The sequence below is a fragment of the Tursiops truncatus genome, chromosome 7 (assembly GCF_011762595.2).
Source record: "Tursiops truncatus isolate mTurTru1 chromosome 7, mTurTru1.mat.Y, whole genome shotgun sequence".
NCBI lineage: Eukaryota > Metazoa > Chordata > Mammalia > Artiodactyla > Delphinidae > Tursiops > Tursiops truncatus.
The window spans coordinates 73338741-73357554 of record NC_047040.1 but is presented as its reverse complement, the minus strand read 5'-3'; the positions used below and the strand labels follow the sequence as shown (position 1 = coordinate 73357554).

At 40.7% G+C, this 18814-nt stretch overlaps 1 protein-coding gene across 5 annotated transcripts in view; it reads right to left on the bottom strand.

Moving 5' to 3' along the window:
• Nucleotides 1–492: 492 nt before the first annotated feature.
• ACVR1 (activin A receptor type 1) overlaps nucleotides 493–18814 on the bottom strand; it is a 125237-nt gene continuing 106915 nt past the window's right edge. For 4 of the 5 annotated variants that reach the window (XM_033860166.2, XM_073807695.1, XM_019923107.3 and 1 more), the window contains 4 exons: nucleotides 17276–17551; nucleotides 12420–12617; nucleotides 2444–2574; nucleotides 493–1702 (listed from right to left, as the gene is read on the bottom strand). In XM_033860166.2, the coding sequence (XP_033716057.1) occupies nucleotides 1568–1702; nucleotides 2444–2574; nucleotides 12420–12617; nucleotides 17276–17551 (740 nt within the window). In that variant the 3' untranslated portion in view covers nucleotides 493–1567. The remainder of the gene's footprint in view (nucleotides 1703–2443; nucleotides 2575–12419; nucleotides 12618–17275; nucleotides 17552–18814) is intronic. The other variant, XM_073807696.1, reaches the window with a different exon arrangement.

The window sequence follows — 18814 nt, the reverse complement described above, 5'->3', positions numbered from 1 at the left end:
TGGTGAAAATTCCAGAATTTTAACACCTCTACTCTTACTGAGATACTTGAAACTCTACATTTTCAATCCCGCTGAATACTTCAAGAAGTGAAAAAAGCCAACAGTGGACTCTCCCAAAGCAGCAAGGTGAGATGCATAAGACCACTTTCCTCTCACACAGGACCTTATACTAAACAAAATGCTTTGACCTCCTTCCTCCACTTATCCCTGTGAAGGAGGCAGCTCAGACAAGTCTGTTACCCTCACTTCAAAGCTGGGGAAACTGAACAAGAAAAAAATAAAATCACAGCCACCCCCCCCCCCCAAAAAAAACCCAAAATCTAAATTTTCTGATACCAAATTCAAACTGGAAGACATCGCCCTAGAACCCTCAGGCTCATTAATAGACTTAAAAAGCAAATTCGACTTACAAGTTAATTTTGTGCTTCTATTGTTCCCACAAGAAAATGCTTTATAATATGTAGATCTTTTTTACATGTTGAAAAAATTCACTTTGACTTGAAAACATTTTATTTAATTTATACAAATAACTACTAAATACAAAAAGTAGATTAAAACAAAATAGTTATTTTTTTCTGGCAGAGTTTAAATGCACATAATGGATAATTCTGAAGAAAATGCATTTTCCCCACAGCGTTCAGGACTAAAATTCTACTGAAATCTTTGCTTCTAAATCAGTAATATATTCGGTGGTGTCACATGGGTAATGGCTAAATACGTTCTGCATATGAACTGAAAAAAAAAGTTACAGTCTACACACATAAATGTGAAGCACTTAAAATGTGAATTTAACGGATAATAAAAGAAAATGTCCATTTCAGAGTATAGTGTTAAAAACATTTCAGTAATAAAATCATAAGACCACATAAAAATAAGCTTTAACATATGCATGAAGCAGTTTTGTAAAAACTGCTACTGCACAAGTAATAAATAATTTGCAAAGTTGTGTATAAACAATTCCTAATGTTCAGCGTCATTGTAAACATCAGCACATGTGTAAAATGCAGCAAAGTCTGACATTATATTTTGTTTTGCCAAATTGAATTCCTATTATCCAAAGACAGACCAGTGGAGTACGGAGCCAATGTTTCCGCAAGTTGGGTCTTTAAAATTAAGAGTAACAGTGCAAGTAAGGAATGCAAAGAATTCCTAGTGCAATAAAGAAGAGAAGCACAGGCAATATTGCTGATTAAAAATTCACCACCTCCTTGAGTTTCCCGTGGGGAGTGTCTAGGAGACCTGTGAAGATATGCAAAGCCACTGTCTTAATGCCCAGATCTCTTTTAGGATTTCTCTGTGTTCCTCCAGTTCCCTACCTTTGCAACAGTGTCTGTCCAACATGAGTCTCTGCAGCGTGAACAGTTTGTGAAATGCCCAGTTCACAGTCATTGAGCGAGGTTAGGGTGGTTTTGGTGTCTCCCCAGCACACAGCCGGGTAAGATGTCGGCCTTGTCAAAGCAGTCATTTGGGGAGGGAGACAGATGGATTCTGTTCTGACAACCAGTCAGGTCAGCATTAGGTCCCAGCTGGACAACGTCAGACCTTCCTTCTTGACACCGTGAAAATGTCAACAGTCAGTTTTCAATTTGTCTAGGGAATTATCAATTTTGGTCAAAGTCTTTTTGATACGCAGGGCTGTGAGTCTGGCAGATGGATTTTGATACCAGCATTCTTTCATCAGCTTGGCCAGGGAGGTTAATGTCTGAGGAGAGAAAGAACCAACACCACAGTGAAAAAGTAGCTGGGCAGATGTTACGTCAACTGTTTCGCAGGGCTCTACAGGTCTTGTGAAGTTCAAGTGATGTTATTACCATTTTCCTTACACAAATAATCAAGGCCTTAGCCACTGATAAACCACTCTTGAGTTTCTTAAACTCTGCCCTTTGGACTCCTAATGCTACCAACTGACCATCAAGTCAGTTACACAACACAGGTTGATGGTTTGATGGCGCTAAAAGCCATAACAGTAACCCAGAGTTAAAACTGAAATATGCAAATAGGGTCATTTCTCAATGCCTTAGATTTGCTACTTACTACTTAACAGCAGCAATAAGGATTGTCAGCATTAAACAGCCTATGTTTGGAAGAGATGCAGAGATAGAAAAGAGGTTAAAAAGCATCACTCAGGTCTCTTGGTTTACATGTGAAATTGCAGTCCTAGGGCCAGTGGCATAGTAATGCGTCTCCCAATTCCTGGAGCTAATCAAGGGTAGAAAATCTTGTGAATGTTGTCATTCATTGGCAAGATCTATCAGAAATGGCTCTTTCAAGAATGAGACCATTTTGTGAACCTGCTCAACTAGGTCTAAAGCTCTTCTACATAAAATAGGGAGAGAAAGAAACAGGGCAGATCACTCAAGAACTCTACCAGCTGAAAAATCAAGAGAATGCAAATAGCAAACAGCTAAGTATAGCTCTAAAACTAAGAAAGCATTGCTCTTACCGGGTCTGAGAACCATCTGTTGGGTATGTTGGGCCTCTGTTGATCTACACAGACCACCTTCCTCATATCTTCAAAACTTGGGTCATTGGGAACCACATCATAGAACGGTGGCTTGTAATCCTCCACAATACCTACACACATGGACAAGAATTGTGTTGGGTTAGCAAAAGAGTAGAGGTTCCCAGGGTTGTACTGAGGGTTGCCGCAGGTTACAGCGTTGACAGAAAAAGTACTGATCACCTTCCTCAAACTTCAGGGTGATTCTGAAAGGTACAGGTAGGTCTTAAAATAAGTGGAAAACAAAGCAATAAATAGAAGCCCTGCAGAGAACTGGAGGAACAATAATTGTTAGAAGAAAACATGACTACCTCTCATGTAATTATAACAAAACGCTCCAAGAGTGCATACAAACAGCTCTGCAGTGCCCAACAGGGCACAGGAGACAGAACAAGAGTCCCTTCAGTGATTAAAAAGGACAAAATACCTAAAGAAGGTACACGAATCTAGTGTTTTCAAACCATAAACTGAAATAAAAAGTTGGCCACAACTAGAGCTGGAGGCAAACAAACAATCCAAGGCCATCATCAAAATACCCCTTTTTTTATGATTAGGGGTAAATGCATTGCTATAAAATAATCCCTCCAACCGGGAGGATGCAAGTAATGTAATATGAAATACTATTTCCTCACTCATTCATTCTGTATGTTCTGAGTACCCTCTGTCATTCACAGCTGTCTGTTTGATGGCTCTATTAATTCCTCTCAGATCAAAGGCACAAAATAAAATGCAGAGGACAGTCTTTTGGAAAGGCAGAAGAATGGCTGAAAAGAATGAACTTTTCCCTTACTCCCAAGCAAATGTGAAAGTCGCTAATTTCAGCTTCTGCCCCTGCATGGTTTCCAATGCCTTAGAAACCTTTTTTCCCAGTAAAATTACATCAGTTCCTTACTTTTCACAAAGAAAGTAGTTCCACAAAGAGAAAAATTTAAAGCAATAATTTAGAATTAGAAAGTTGATTCTTTCCTTTATAGAAGTGAGACCCAGAAAATCCCTTATTTTTCTCTCATCATCAAAGGCCTCAACAGTGAGGACAGTGGATTAGTTTACTGCCCTCTCTCCTTCCTCCATGTAACTTTCTTCTGTTCCTAAATACCTACCAGAGTGATTGTTGGCACAGGTGGGAGGAGGCTGTTTTAATAATTTTTAAGTTTTTCTAGCTCCTGTAAGCTACCTGAAAAGCTTCAATCGCCTTTTCATTTATCAAAGAAATTAACAGTGAGAAGTTGCTCTCACAAATCCCGCATAAAGACAAACCATTTATGAAAAAGATTAGTCATGATAAGGAACATCTGTTAAATACTAGAGTTTTGTTAAACTACATAGATTCAAGAGTTTATTTTAAAAATGGAATGTAGTCTAAATTTAAAAATTCTAGTTGATATTAAGACTTACCATTAACTTACCCACATTGCTTGACTGTGTTTGTAATGTGTATTAGTCAGTGGAGTAAAACCTTTCCTGACAAATGGTAAACAGTTCAGATTGGGCATAAACCACTGCTTTCAGAAGTCTTGAGATACCTCATCTCAGAGACCTCACCTACTTCTCTTGTAAGGACCCCAGGAAGCATTCAACAATATTTTAATTCTTTTCAGTACCTGTATTACTAGGAGACATCACATAAAATACAGCTGGACACAGACCAGCAAGATAATTTATACCTTTATAAGGGCCACATGAACTTATAAGAAACAGTAGGATTGTGCCCGTCACCACCTCTCAACTTTTCTGAAGGAGAATATATTTAATAGCCTGGCTTCAGTCTTTAAAAATCTAGCATAACAGCCAGCTATTTCAAGTAATTTGCCTGGCTAGCTTGGGAAGGGTTATGGGAACATCAATTTTTCTATAAATGCAAAAGAAAAAAAGCATGGCTGGATTTTTAAAACATAGGATCTGGGGATACTCAACAATAAAATTCACTATACAAAGATGAAGTTTTCCCTTGGGTTTATATTTCCCATATTTTAATCTTATGAAATACTGCCATGTTTTAACAAAAGGAATCAAGTTTAAAAAGACCATTTAGTTGATCATGCCTGGAACTTAGTCATGCCTTTTTTGTCAACCATTGGTCAAATTGTTGACTGTTTCCATCTGATGTTGGTCGTGCTTTCCCAGCATAAAATAAACCTGGTATTAAACTCCAGCAGTTATATGGAACACCCTCTGGTCAAGGAAAGCAATTATTTCAATCAATATAAAGTATATTACATACTGACCATGTGTGGAACACCATTCTAAATGTTGAGCATATAAAAGTATAAGACATACTCTCAGTTTTCAAGGAACTCAAAGTCTAGTGGAAGATGAGAACAGGTCCCTCTCTTTTCTACTTTAGATAATGGAAATCTTGTTTAAAAAAAAAAAACAAAACCTCAAAAATGTTTTTCACCCCTTTGTATACTTTATATCTTGAAAGGCAAAGATAGATTGGAAATTCTCACTAAGTTTTACTTGCGAGTTCCTAAATTGGCTCAAAAACCATTTTGGTCCCTTAAACTGTATGAGCCAGAAGTTGTCCTTGGCACTAGGGATATAAAAATAAAGATGTGATGTTGGTGATGAGACTAATGGGAAAGGAAGACACGAAAAAAAATTACAAAGTAGGACCAGGGAGAAGAGGTGGGGGGGCATGGTGTTCAATGGGTTTCAGAGAACTAAACACCTGTGTGGTTTAAATACCAGATATAAACCAGGTGCCATGGAAGCACAAGTAAGCTTTCTGGGAGCTAGGGCCTGGCTGAACATAGAAAGATGAGTTTTCAAGAAAGAGGAGAGGATGGGACAAGAATACGCCAAGGAGAGGGGGCAATCCAGGTTGGGGGCCGGTGATATGGGACAAAGACAAGGGGTTACAAATGATCCTCCCGTGTTGGAGAGGAGGGAAATTCCCTGTAGCTGAAATCAGTGCACACGGTGGTGGAGAGGGTGAGCGGTCAGGGTCGGACTGTGAAATTACCTGTGTTGTCAAGGTAGGAAGTTACTTACAACTGTTCCTCACTCTGCCAGAGAAAAAGTGGACTCTCAGTCCTTTTACAACAGCACCCAACAACTGCCAAATCGTGAGCCAGCGAACAGAACAGCGTGAATTCAGGAAAAGTGACTAAAAATACAAAGGACTTCGAGTGCCAAAGGAGTGGTACAAGCAACAGAGGATCCAGGAATGCAGTGGAAGAGGAGCTCTTAAACAGTGGTCAGGAAGGACGAACCGTGCCAGCCCTCACTTTTCCGCGGTAGGGGCTGCGACTCGAAGGGCCGCGGAAAGAATCAGAGAAACTATTCATAACCTCCTCCCCACAGCTTTGGGCATGTATATCTGATTTATACAATTTTTTTTTTCCTGGACATGTGTCTAACTGAAAGTTTTCTCTTCTCTGGGGCAAATATATCTTTACCAGCAATATCCCTATCATTAATTTGCTGCATGATTCTGAGTAAACCCCTTAATTGCCTGGCCTTAGTTCCAACACCTTTAAAGTACACATCACAAAGCGAATGTGCAGATTAATAAGAACAACCTAGAAACAACCTTCAAACCCCATGAAATGCCAGAGGGTTCTTTCTAAAAATGCAAGTCTCTGGAAACAAGGCCTTCCTCATGACCCTCCCTACCCAAACCAATAGCTTTGGGCTCTCAAAGCTTTGGGGATTTCTCAATTGCAGATAAGGGGCTGTGGACTTGGCCATCATTTGAATAATCTGAAGGTGAGGCAAAGACAGATGCAGGGGATGTCAGAATCATGCAGATCACAGCCTGCCTTTCCTTCAGAAAAAGAAGCTGAGGACCACCCAGGGGAAACGTACTTGTCCAAGTCCACAGCTACCTAATGACAAACATTAACCTGAATCCAATTCCCTGTTTGTATTCTAGAATTCTTCCCAACAAGCCCACAATGGGATAATGCATTGATCTCGTCACAAGGGCCTGCTCACTTTATGTCCGCGGTCTCTCTTCACTGCACTGCAGCTTGGGTGGACACCCAGGTAACAGGCAAGGGGGGCAGGATCCCCAGCATCCGCATCCCTGCAGAGAGCTGCTATTAACAGTGAACTCCTACAGGAACTATGAAGCCCTTCAGAGACTGGAACATTACGACTAAAGCCATTTTACAGAGAATGAGAGTGGTTCATGTTGGGCTTCTGATAGTACCCTAAGTTAATACAGTGTTTCCGTCAGGGGTGGCCTGTGAGAAAATTAGATATGGTTCAAGGACAAAACTTTTTTGTCTTATTAAATAACTGCGTATGTATTATTAACGTTACCTTCCATTTAATGCCATGGGATAACTGGTTTTCCCACTTCCAGTAGTGACGTTAATTTCCTTTTAAAAAGAAATGTTTGAAAAAGTTAGCTGACTTAAATGATTAAGAAAATAATGGTACAAGGGGCATTTGGATATGAAAAGAAATCATAAAGGTAGTACGTGTATGAGAGAATCGTGGGAAACACTGTTTTCAGAGAGGCATTTTTTTCCTGGTAGGAAGAGGATTCAAAAAGGTATATCAACTATTTGTGTCTCTTTGCTTAACATTCCTCACAGAAGGATTTCAAACACAGTTTTCAAGCCATGGCCAACATCAAAAACGACGAATATATAAACGGATGGAGATGTTCACAGCAGAGGGGACGACAGCCCAGGAGGTTCTGGTGGCCCTTGGTGCTGCCTTGCTGCTGGAGGTTTCAGAGAACCAGTATCTCAGGCACTCCTGTAACCAACCAGGCGCACTAGCTGGGAAGCCCTGCCTCTCCCCAAGGCAGGTACTCCTTTCAGAAACAGGAACAGAGCTGGCAGGACAGCTCTGTTCCCTGCTAAGTGAAGTATCTGTGTGGCAGTGATGACCTCATCCTGCTATCCCCCCTACAATTCATGGGCATATGGAACCATGCACATTATTCAAATCAAGACTAAACGCATTATCTGAAATCTGTTAAAAGTAATTTCTGTTACTGGGATTCTCAGCAGTGTGGCATAGCCAAAATAAATGGTTCACAGATTGCTTCACAGGCCCTACTAAAAATATTTATGAATGTGACAGTTGTCAGAAGAAAGGTCAAAGGGCCTAGGTCAAAGGGCCTAGGAGAGATGCACAGCCATGCTCTGAGTTAAGCTTTGACAAGACGCCTTACATCTCACACACCCTCAGACCTAGAGGGAGAAGCTCCAGAAGACTTCCAAGCGTTTGCTATCTGTAGAGGTCTCATGAGAAGAAGAAGGTATCAATCACCGGATGCTGGGGCTGTTCCAAGGTTGACACCACAGATACTTGTCCTGGTGTCCTGGGGACACCTGCTGTTAAAGATGTGTCAGGGAAGCGAGACCAGTAAGCAGTGAACAATACCCAGTAAAGTTCTGCTGGCCTCTGCTTATTTTGTCGTGACGTCAGTTGACTGCCCTCCTTTGGTCTAGATCTTTAAACCAGGGACACAAAATTCCAGGAATCAGTGAGAGAAAAATCCCACCTCCATATTCCTGCCCCCAACCACTCACCTAAAAGCTCAAACGAAATAAAACAAACCTGAAAGAAATTGCTTGAATGAATACTAAAAATTTTCCCTAATATGAGTCTTCCCTTTGTTCAAACCTTAATATACACTAAGGTAGTGAAATGAAATCGTGAAACACACTGGATATTAAGTTGCTGAAGAAAATCAGAGTTGTCATGGTTTCCATATACAAGCCCATTGTGCTCAGGAACTTGAAGCACACGCCATTCCTTATTTAGCAAGCCCAAGGGCTTCTTAGAAGAGGTTTTCCAAAGTATGTGCGCCAAACATAAGCTTGTTCTAACAAGTATTCCCTAGTCCCCACCCCATTAAGAGATGCAGCTCAGCCAGCAGGGTTTTTTCAACGAGATACAAGTGCTTTTTGACACATTTCAACACTGGATTCCATCACAAAATGGAATAACCAAAGCCAGTCACTGAAACAAAAATATGTCCACATAGCCCTCCTGTGGGCAGCGAAGAGGAGACACGTGAAGGGTATAGCAGAGGCTCATGCTGCCTGCATGATGCCACAGTCAAAGATGTGCTACAGGAGGATCAGGGAAGATCATTTTCGTTAGCTTTTAAATCCATGAGCAGCTGTGGCCACAGTATTAGTGCAAAACAACTCTGGCGTTTCTGCATACAGGGATCCAACCAAGGTGTGACACCGAAGGCTGAGGTTCCAGAGAGAGGACTTCTAATCTCAAGAGGGAACTGCTGCAGGATGCTTGGATGGGGCTACTAGAAGTTTCTGATCAGACCAAAGCTAAATGGCACACGTGAAGAGCCATGATGCACCCATTTATCTGTGGAATCCACGTGTCAATTTCTGTCTTCACACCACACTGAACCCAGGTAACCAGAAATCAGTGTGTCTGCAGAACTATAAAAGTATTTTTGCCAGAGAAGTAGCAAAAATCTTGAAAGAAAGGCCAAGGCCTAGCTACAAGACTCAAAGGAGAAAGGGATCCCTCTTCAGCTTGGAAGAGAGAGGAAGCTTCACCTGAAGCATAAGAACACAAATCAGGAAATCCTGCTCAGATGGGCTGTGTCAGCATCCCAGGGACAGTCTTTATTTCCTGGCCTGGGTGAGACCGATATATTCCATTTTAACCTGAGATCCCAAGAGTACGGTCGCTGACCTAGCAGCACAGCATCACCTGGGGCCCTGCTAGAAAGGGAGATCCTGGGTCCAAACCTAGACCTACTAAATCAGAAACTCTTGGGCACGGTTCAGTACTCTGTGTTTCTAGGTGATTCTGCTGCACACTCTCTGGCTTAAGAACTAGTGATTCAAGCAAACCCCTGCCTTAGATTCATATAGAAAATTCACCCGGAAATGGTGAGAAAATGGCTTTCCTTCTGACCAATTCCAAATTCAGTGTCAAACTAAACACAAACAGTAAATTCCAAAAGACACTACTGAGAAATTTTCAGATGTGAAAATGGACTTAACTCTCATTTCCTGTACAGAAACAGCAGGAAGTTTATTATTATTAGCAAAGAAATGTAAAATTCCTATGAAAACACAAAATGCGACATATTTTTATACTCATGGTTCACTTGAGGACTGTATTACTCCAAGAGAACTATCTGGTCATCAATTTTTATAATGGACTCAGAAACTCAAAGATGCATAATTATAATGACCTCCCTAATATATTCATATATTTAAATGAGGTACATTTAGTATGCAATAATTTCAAATATATATATCCTTTAATGTCAGTTCTTAAAGCTAGTAAGAAAGTGAAATAGGTACATCACACCCTGGGGTGAGCGGGATATTATAAATTAGAACAACTCATATGGAAAGCAACTTGGCAGTTACGTGTGAAGCCATAAAAACATCCAAATTCTTTGCCCAAATAGGTCTACTTTCCTTCAGATTAAGAAGAATTCCCCAAATGAAAAAGTTGTATGAACAAAGATGTCTACATGGAGGAAAGAGGATGTCTGACAACATAGAAATGGTTAAATTAATGAAATATCATGAGACCATCTAAAATAAAAACAGACTAACATTTAAAAAACAGAAATGAAAAAGATGATACAGAATTATATTTACACTATGATTACAACTAAGTAAAAAAATATGTACATGGTTGCATAGAGAAGAAGGGGAAAGAAACATGAATACTGGAAGGTAAAGGCAAATTTTTCTTTCTACTCATTTTTCTGTTTGGGGGTATAGTAATAACGAAAATATTAACAGGTATGCAAGCAGCACTGAACACTTTCAAGTTTGAGTTTGGATAAACTGATTTGTGTGTGTGTGTGTGCATGTGAATATTCATGGAAGAAGGAGGACTAGAGAAAGAGAAGGGGAAATATCAAATTAGTCATTGCCAAGGGACAGTAGCTGATTTAAAATGAGACATGACATACCCTTACCTCCCCCTAAAAATCAAACCACACCATAGAACAGAAGCGCAACCCACAAAATTTTAGGAACAATCTAAACCATGACGTAAGGGGGAGATCAGTAAATCAGAAAGCAACCAAAATAGTCTCTCTTCCTCTACCCTTCACGATATTTTTTCCAAAAATAATGTTAAACACAGGATAGATCAAGAAAACTATTTGTTGAGCTATATTTTAAACTGACGGCTCTATTCTCCAACTGACTCCTATTAATCACAGCTGATCTTTGAAAGCCATTTGGGTTTAAGCCTGCGACACAGGGAACAAATTTGCAACATGAGTTCTTACAAAGCCCAAAGCCCAAGTTTCTGCCAAGTTTGCCTTTCATCACGCAGGCTTGCCTGGCATGGCTCCAGCACCCATAGCTGGACTGGACTATCCTGGCCTTGGAATATTAACTTCCTCTTCGTCTGGGGCAAGTTCCCCCACACACAGTTTATAATGACACCAGTCCTTCTCTAAAGTGTTTAAAATAAACTAATTAGAATCTGATTTTCAACTCTAAGGCACTCAAGAATTATAAGGGATGGGGATGGGGAAATGAAGTCGCTGTGCAATTTCAGGCAAAGTTCAGAACTTGATAAATCAGCAAAACAATCACTCTGTTGCAAACAATTCTCAAGGCACTTGAATGGCACAAAATGCAAGTCAGTAGCTCTCAACAATTGAGAAACAGTTACCCAGAAAATGTTCATGACTCCTTCCAAAAACAAAAAACAAAAAAAAACTTTAAAAGCACTGTCTGGTTACAATGCATGTATGTTTATGTTTAATTTAAAACATTGTCTTTGATACCCTTAAGAGTGTTAAAAGCAAACACACTCTGCTGCTGTTAGGGAGGAAAAAAAACTACCACAAAGCCTTGCCAATTTAAATTATTGCACACTAAAACTATGTTACATTACCCCAATTTCACTTAGCTCACAGAACCAGAGCTTCCACTCTCTGGCTATTATTCTTAAAAATTGTAAGTTACCCCCAAAATTTCAATCCTTACAAGAAACTATGAGTGGAAGGTGGGATGGAGCACATATGTCAGTGACTTCATGCACTATTTAATACTTCAAATCTAGGATTCCAGTGGGTCCCAGGAGGGTAAAATATCTCCTGAAAATGAATATTAATTTAAGTATATAGCATTTTCTTCTGTTTTCCTGGAACAATTTCAGACACATTCTTTTTGCAATAGGACTTCCAGTTGTGAAGGTATGAAGAGGTCAATTTAGTCGATTCGAGAGATTCTGCTATAATAACCACTTTGTGGGTAGATGGGGCATGTGCTATTTGAATGAGGATATGTAGTGCTTTCAGAATACAGTGAACTTAAAGTTCAACAATATTTGTGGCTGATTTGAAAGATGGAGGTGAAAGTTCACTGTAGGGAATATGGGTAAAAAATTATCGATAGACATATGCTTCCCTAGCTGCTAAGGCAACACCGTTTCATAAAGCTTATTTATAAGAGGACCAGCACGAGCCTCCTATTCAGGGCTTCCTGAATGTAAACTTCACTTACTTTGCAGGTACAGCCTGCTTCTTACAAACGAGTGAATTCTGAGTGTGCAACCTGAATCTTTTCTCAGTAATCCAAACTTAAGAAGTAAAAATATCTATAATAGCAGAATTCACACTTAGATTTCCTTGAAGCTCTCACGATAAAACTCACTTGGGAAAAGAGCAAAGAAGGAGGAAGGGTGGGAAAAAAAGGCAGAATAAGGACGGAGGAAGGAAAAATAAAATATGGACTGATAAAAACAAACCAAGGAATAAGCAGTCTCTTGCAGAAATACTTTTTCCACCACGGTTTCCCCTCCTGCAGTTAAAACAGACTGCCATCATGCGCCTTCTACCTACCAGCCATAAAGCAAGTATAAATGCCAACAGCTTCACAAGCATGATTCACGCAACAGTGTGTACTTAAATATTTCCTTTGCCCTTTTAAAGGTAGTAGAACCAAGAGGACTCAGACAAGGGCAATATTATCTGAGATCAGATACCTACCATTGCTCACCATCCGCCGGGCCACTTCCCACAAGACAAGTCCAAAGGCCCAAATATCGACTCTCTTATAAGAATCGAAACAATCCACCTGGATGGTTTCATCTAGAACTTCGGGGGCCATGTAGCGTTTGGTGCCCACACGGGGGTTGTTCCCCACGTCGAGCTGATTGGTGCTCTGGGAATGCATGACTGCCAGGCCTGAAAGGAAGAAGACAACATTGTCAATCTGCTCCCTTCCTTTCTCACAGACGGCTGCTGAAGGATTTTAAACCAAACCCAACGAACAGCGCCCTCTTGTGGCATCCATGGTGACTGCCGCATTACACCCAGAGTCATCTCTGGAGTACCCTTGTGATGACTTCCGTTGAGAGCAGGAAATAGGGCTGATGCCAGAAACATTCTGAGGCTCTTAGGTTAATAGATGAACCTCAGAGACAAAAAGTTTGGGGTAAATAATAAACTAATACACCAAACCAATAGGAGGCCAGTGTTTGAAATGCACAGGAAAACAGACTCACTTGTCAAATGGGAGCCTCCAAGTGGCTTAAATAACAAGGAGCAAATTAAGCTCTCAGGCTCCAGCACAGCTCCCACTAGACTGCAAACACAAACTTCAAACCATGTGAGGCAGGGACTTTGAGGTAATTTATCATTACATAAAGGGCCGACTGCCCCGGGCCCTGCTCCATCCCTGAAAAAGGGCCGCTCATCTGAACAGTAACGTGGACCAAACCCACAGGGCTTTCTCTGCAGCCACATGTACAGAGAACATTAAGCTGGCCCTCAATTCAAAGCACAACTATCATGTTAAATGATTTTGAAGCACTATCTTAAACCATGACTCATGTCCGAATTCCTCAGCCAATTAGAGAGACCCAGAATTCCTCACAGACCAAGGGTAATAGACAGATTCGTGCATGGTTTATTTGAGAATGGAATTACTTTTTGATGCATGTGCAGACCAACTGAAAGTGATTCCTGTAACACTCAAAATAATGAAAATTGCCAAACTGGAGCAAGCAGACCATGTACACCTTTGTAACCCAGCGGGGATCCCTCAAGTCATCTATGGAGAATGCTTCTCCTCCCACTCCGTGGCTTTGCGTGGGTGAGATGATGACTCCATATAAAGCAAGGGAGATAGCACGTATGTTATCTCAGCCTCAATACCAAAGATACTGGCAACTGCGTTTGACTAAATCAGACTGGTTCCTCTTCTCATTTTTATAAGCAACCCTAAGATTCTATGGCCATTACGAACATTTCACAAACCATAATGCCCCTCCACCATTTCCAGAACCACAGAGTAAAGATAACAGAATACAAAAAAGGTGAAGTGTAAATAGAGAATAGAAATACTAGCTGTGGTGGTTTAAAAATACACCCACAAGTGTTTTGAAACTTCTCCCTTCACGAGGGGAAACTCAATTCCTCATGCCTTGAGCGTGGGCTGGACTACCAAACAGAATATGGCCGAAGAGTGTGTGTATCTTTAAGATTAGGGCATAGAAGGCATATGGCTTCCTGTTTGCTCTCTCTGGGCTCATTCGTAGTGTTATGAGGACACTCAAGCAGCCCAGTGGACAGGACCACATGACAAGGAACTGAGGCTTCCCATCAACAGCCATGTGAGTGAGCCATCCTAGAAGTTCCTCCAGGCCTGACCAAGCCTTCAGATGCCTGCAGCCCTGACTGATGGTATGACTGTTACCCCTGTCAGATCCTGAGCCAGAACCACAGACCTGAGTTGTTCCAAGACTGCTGACCGACTGTGTGAGATAATAAACTTGTGTTATTTTAAGCTGCTAAGTTTTAGAGGTAATTTGTTTCCCAGTAATCCATAATTATTACACTAACTAAAGAGACAAACCAACCAAATGCAACGTGCCTCAATTCTTGTTTGAAAAAACTGGAAAAATTTGAAAATGGCTATTAAATGATATTAAAGCATAATCAATAACTTTTAGGTGTGATAAACTGTGATTATGCAAGAGAAGTATATTTAGGGGATGCACTTTGAAGTATTTAGTAGTAAAGAGTTGTGACTTTGCAACTTTTCTTTTTTTTTTTTTTTTTTGCGGTACGCGGGCCTGTCACTGCTGTGGCCTCTCCCGTTGCGGAGCACAGGCTCCGGACGCGCAGGCCCAGCGGCCATGGCTCACGGGCCCAGCCGCTCCGCGGTATGTGGGATCTTCCCGGACCAGGGCATGAACCCGTGTCCCCTGCATTGGCAGGCGGACCCTCAACCACTATGCCACCAGGGGAGCCCTGCAACTTATTTTCAAATGAATTTGCAAACATATACACTCAGCCACATACAAATAAAGCAAATTTGGCAACATTTTAATAACTGTTGAATCTAGGTGTTGTGGATATGAATGACCATCATACTACTTTTTCAATCTTTCTTAATGCTTGAATTTTTCTGTGATCAAAAGTGAGGAAAATACAATACTGGTATTTTTGCTAAAATACTGGAAGTTTTACAGTATTAATAATAGAACATAATTTCTAACAAGTGATCCTTAATTTCTAGGTATAAAGTAAAAAATTAATATAAATTGCAGTCTTACAGGAGCTGTCTCCTGTACTACCAATCTACTTCCCTGAATAATGACCCCTTAACACAGATTTCTGTATGAAACCGTGAATACAGCTGGAAAGCTATAGGTCAAAATAAATGTAATTAAATAATTAATTAGTTGGATTTGCTAATTCCCCCCAAGTCCCATAAACCAAAACCAACAGCTGCCTCAATGTGTCTATCTTCCCTTGGCCTCAGGACTAGAACAGCAGCTACCATTTGAATGACTATTTGCCAAGCATTTATAAAATTTCTGAATCTCACAAGAATTGTGTGAGGTGGGCATAATTGACTTTTAGTAACATGAACAATACATAAACACACTATTATAAAAGTTTCAAACAACAGAGACATTCAAGGCACGGCGTCAAACACTGAAGTCCCCCTTGCTAAGCCCCCCACCCTTGCCCTGAGTGTAAGCAGGTCAGCACTTAGGGCAGGTAAATAGATAGATGAAAAAACCTGTACAAAAATACTGGATCAGGGACTTCTCTGGTGGCGCAGTGGTTAAGAATCTGCCTGCCAATGCAGGGGACGTGGGTTCGAGCCCTGGTCTGGGAAGATCCCACATGCCGTGGAGCAACTAAGCCCATGCGCCACAACTACTGAGCCTGCGCTCTGGAGCCCGCGAGCCACAACTACTGAGCCCGCACGCCTAAAGCCCGTGCTCTGCAACAAGAGAAGCCACCACAATGAGAAGCCCGCGCACCGCAACGAAGAGTAGCCCCCGCTCGCCGCAACTAGAGAAAGCCCGCGTGCAGCAACGAAGACCCAATGCAGCCAAACATAAATTTATTAATTAAAAAAATACTGGGTCGGGCTTCCCTGGTGGCACAGTGGTTGAGAGTCCGCCTGCCGATGCAGGGAACGTGGGTTCGTGCCCCGGTCCGGGAAGATCCCACATGCTGCGGAGTGGCTGGGCCGGTGAGCCATGGCCGCTGGGCCTGCGCGTCTGGAGCCTGTGCTCCGCAACGGGAGAGGCCACGACAGTGAGAGGCCCGCATACCGCAAAAAAAAAAAACAAACAAAACTGGGTCAATAATTGGGAAACTCAAATCACCTTAGCTCCATGAGCCATGGCACAGCCATAAGTCTTCTACACCACAACAAAAACGTTAGGGTCATGCCTCCTTATACTTGGAAAACACCGTCAAATAATTTCTCAACATGAACACAAGGACTTTAAAGGGATAAAGAAAAATTTTATTTGAAAAAAATTTATTTGAAAGAAATTTTCCTGATATGTCAAATCCCTTGTGTTTAAAAACAATTTTATCATCTATGTAATTAGAGCTAACACTGCCTAAACGTTTATCCATGTAGCAATAACTATAATGATATGAAAATAAGAGCGACCATTTTTTATTCAAGGAGAGTGAGTATCCTCAGTAGTCCACTGAAATGAATAACCAAAATTACAATTCAGTTCTCGTTAGCATAATTATTCAGCCAATATTCTAGGGGTCTAGGATGAATAGGCTTTATAGAGAATGCCACTATAAATGAAAATAATCTTATTTATAATGCAGTTAAAGCTACATTAAGCATCACCCTAACACCGTAAGAATGAGATATGCCAGCAGGGCAAATGGTAAATTAGTTTGGGGATTTTTTTTTTTTCCCCTCTTCCTTTGATTGATAATTTTGCCTTGGTTACAGAACAACGTTATAAACCATTTTTAAGACAAATTCATTCCATAGGTTATTTCATTGTGTACCTACTTTGTGTAAGGCTTGTGAAATCAGAATGCAACAGTACTGGTTGCCTCTCAGGGTGGGCTGGGGCAGGAACGGACTGAACCAGCACGAGGTGACTTTCTAGAGTAATGGGAAGGTCTGTATCTTGACAGCGATTTGGATTTTACAGCATCTGTCAAAAATCTGAGAGTGTGTACTTAAGATCTGTGCATTTCATGTGAAATATAAATTTTACCTGAAAAGAGAAAAAAAGTAAAGAACTCCAGTGAATGATATATTGGTGTGTATGCTGAAGCCACTGGAGGGAAGGGCTCTTTTGTCTGCAGTTTACTTTGAAATGTATCAAAGATTAAGCTGTATTGATAAATGGAGGCTGGATATGTGATAACAGTAAAATGTTCATGGGAGAATCTAGGTGGTAAATATACAGGTGTTCACCGTGAAGCCCTTTCAATTTGCATGCTTGAAATTTTTCATAACAAAGTGTTTGGAGGGAAAAAGATGCAACCTGGCTAAACAAGAGAAGACAACAAAAGTTAAAACAGTAATTTAAAAATATTTTTAAAAAATTTACCCAAATCTGCTATGCAACACTGTCCATTCTTCTTAACCAGGATGTTTTTGCTTTTTAAATCTCGGTGAGCAATGGCTGGTTTCCCTTGGGTCCCAAAGATCTCTATGTGTAAATGTGCGAGACCACTAGCTATGGACAGCACTATTCGCAGGCAGCTCACTGTATCCAGAGTAGTAAGCTGAAGGTAGTCATACAGCGATCCCATTTCATGATAATGTGTGATTAACCACAACTGTGTACTGGAGTGTCTTGATGTCATGTCTGAAGCAATGAAACCTGGAGACAGCAAGAACAAAATTAATAGACATGTGAGAATTTCACATTACAGCTTAGTTTACTATACAGAAATAGTGACCCATACAGTAGAGATCACCTATAACAAAAAATACTAAACTTACCAACTGCCATAAAAGGAGGTTTACAGAGGCATCAACAGAGAAAAATAATGTATTTATACCTTAAGAAGACACTGCTAGTGAATAGGAAATTTTCATATTCATTTCCATTGTAAATAATCCTTTGAAATTTTTTTTACATTGCATTAAGATTCAGATAGAAGGGGCTTCCCTGGTGGCACAGTGGTTGAGAGTCCGCCTGCCGATGTAGGGGACACGGGTTTGTGCCCCGGTCCGGGAAGATCCCACATGCCACGGAGCGGCTGGGCCCGTGAGCCATGGCCGCTGAGCCTGCGTGTCCGGAGCCTGTGCTCCGCCACGGGAGAGGCCGCAACAGTGAGAGGCCCTCGTACGGCAAAAAAAAAAAAAAAAAAAAAAAAAAAAAAAGATTCAGATAGAAATAATGTCTTTGTGTTTACCCATAATGAGAGTGTTAAACCCTTTATCATGTTGACATTCCAGGCACAGATCGTTCATCAACCACCCAGAAAGAACACAAAGCCTAGAACCTAGACACCTGTGTTCTAGTCTTGATCTGCCTGTGATCTGCTTTATAACATTAGGCAACTCATTTGGGCTCTTTGGATTGTCTCTGCTATAAAATCAAGGAGTGAGTTTATATTAAATGTGACTGATTCATCGATTTAAAAAAGGAACCTATCAAATATAACAGGCACCTAGGATGCTCTTCGTCAGTCACACAGGAAAACCAAGATGATGGTGTTTGTTGGCTAGAAAAGAAGACAGAGTTAAAATGGAAAAAGTATGATATAATGTGAAAAGTCCTGTAATATATATGTGCAAAGGATAACAGGAGCCCAGAGCAGGGAATCATCATAATTCAGACTAGATGTTACAGTAGGCTTCCATCATGAAGTGACAACTGAAGTCGTCTTGAAAAGAAGTGAGATACTGATCCTGTGATAAACTGTAAACACGAAAAAGAATATATATGTATAACTGAGTCACTTTGCTGTACAGCAGAAATTAACACAACACTGTAAATCATCTATACTTCAATAAAATTTTTTTAAAAAGTGAGATATTGAAAGATGTAGATAAAGAGGAAGGAAGAAATTTTTCTAGACATTCTAAGGGGACTTTTCAGCACACTGAAAGAACTCGCAGTCGGAGGTACTTCCTA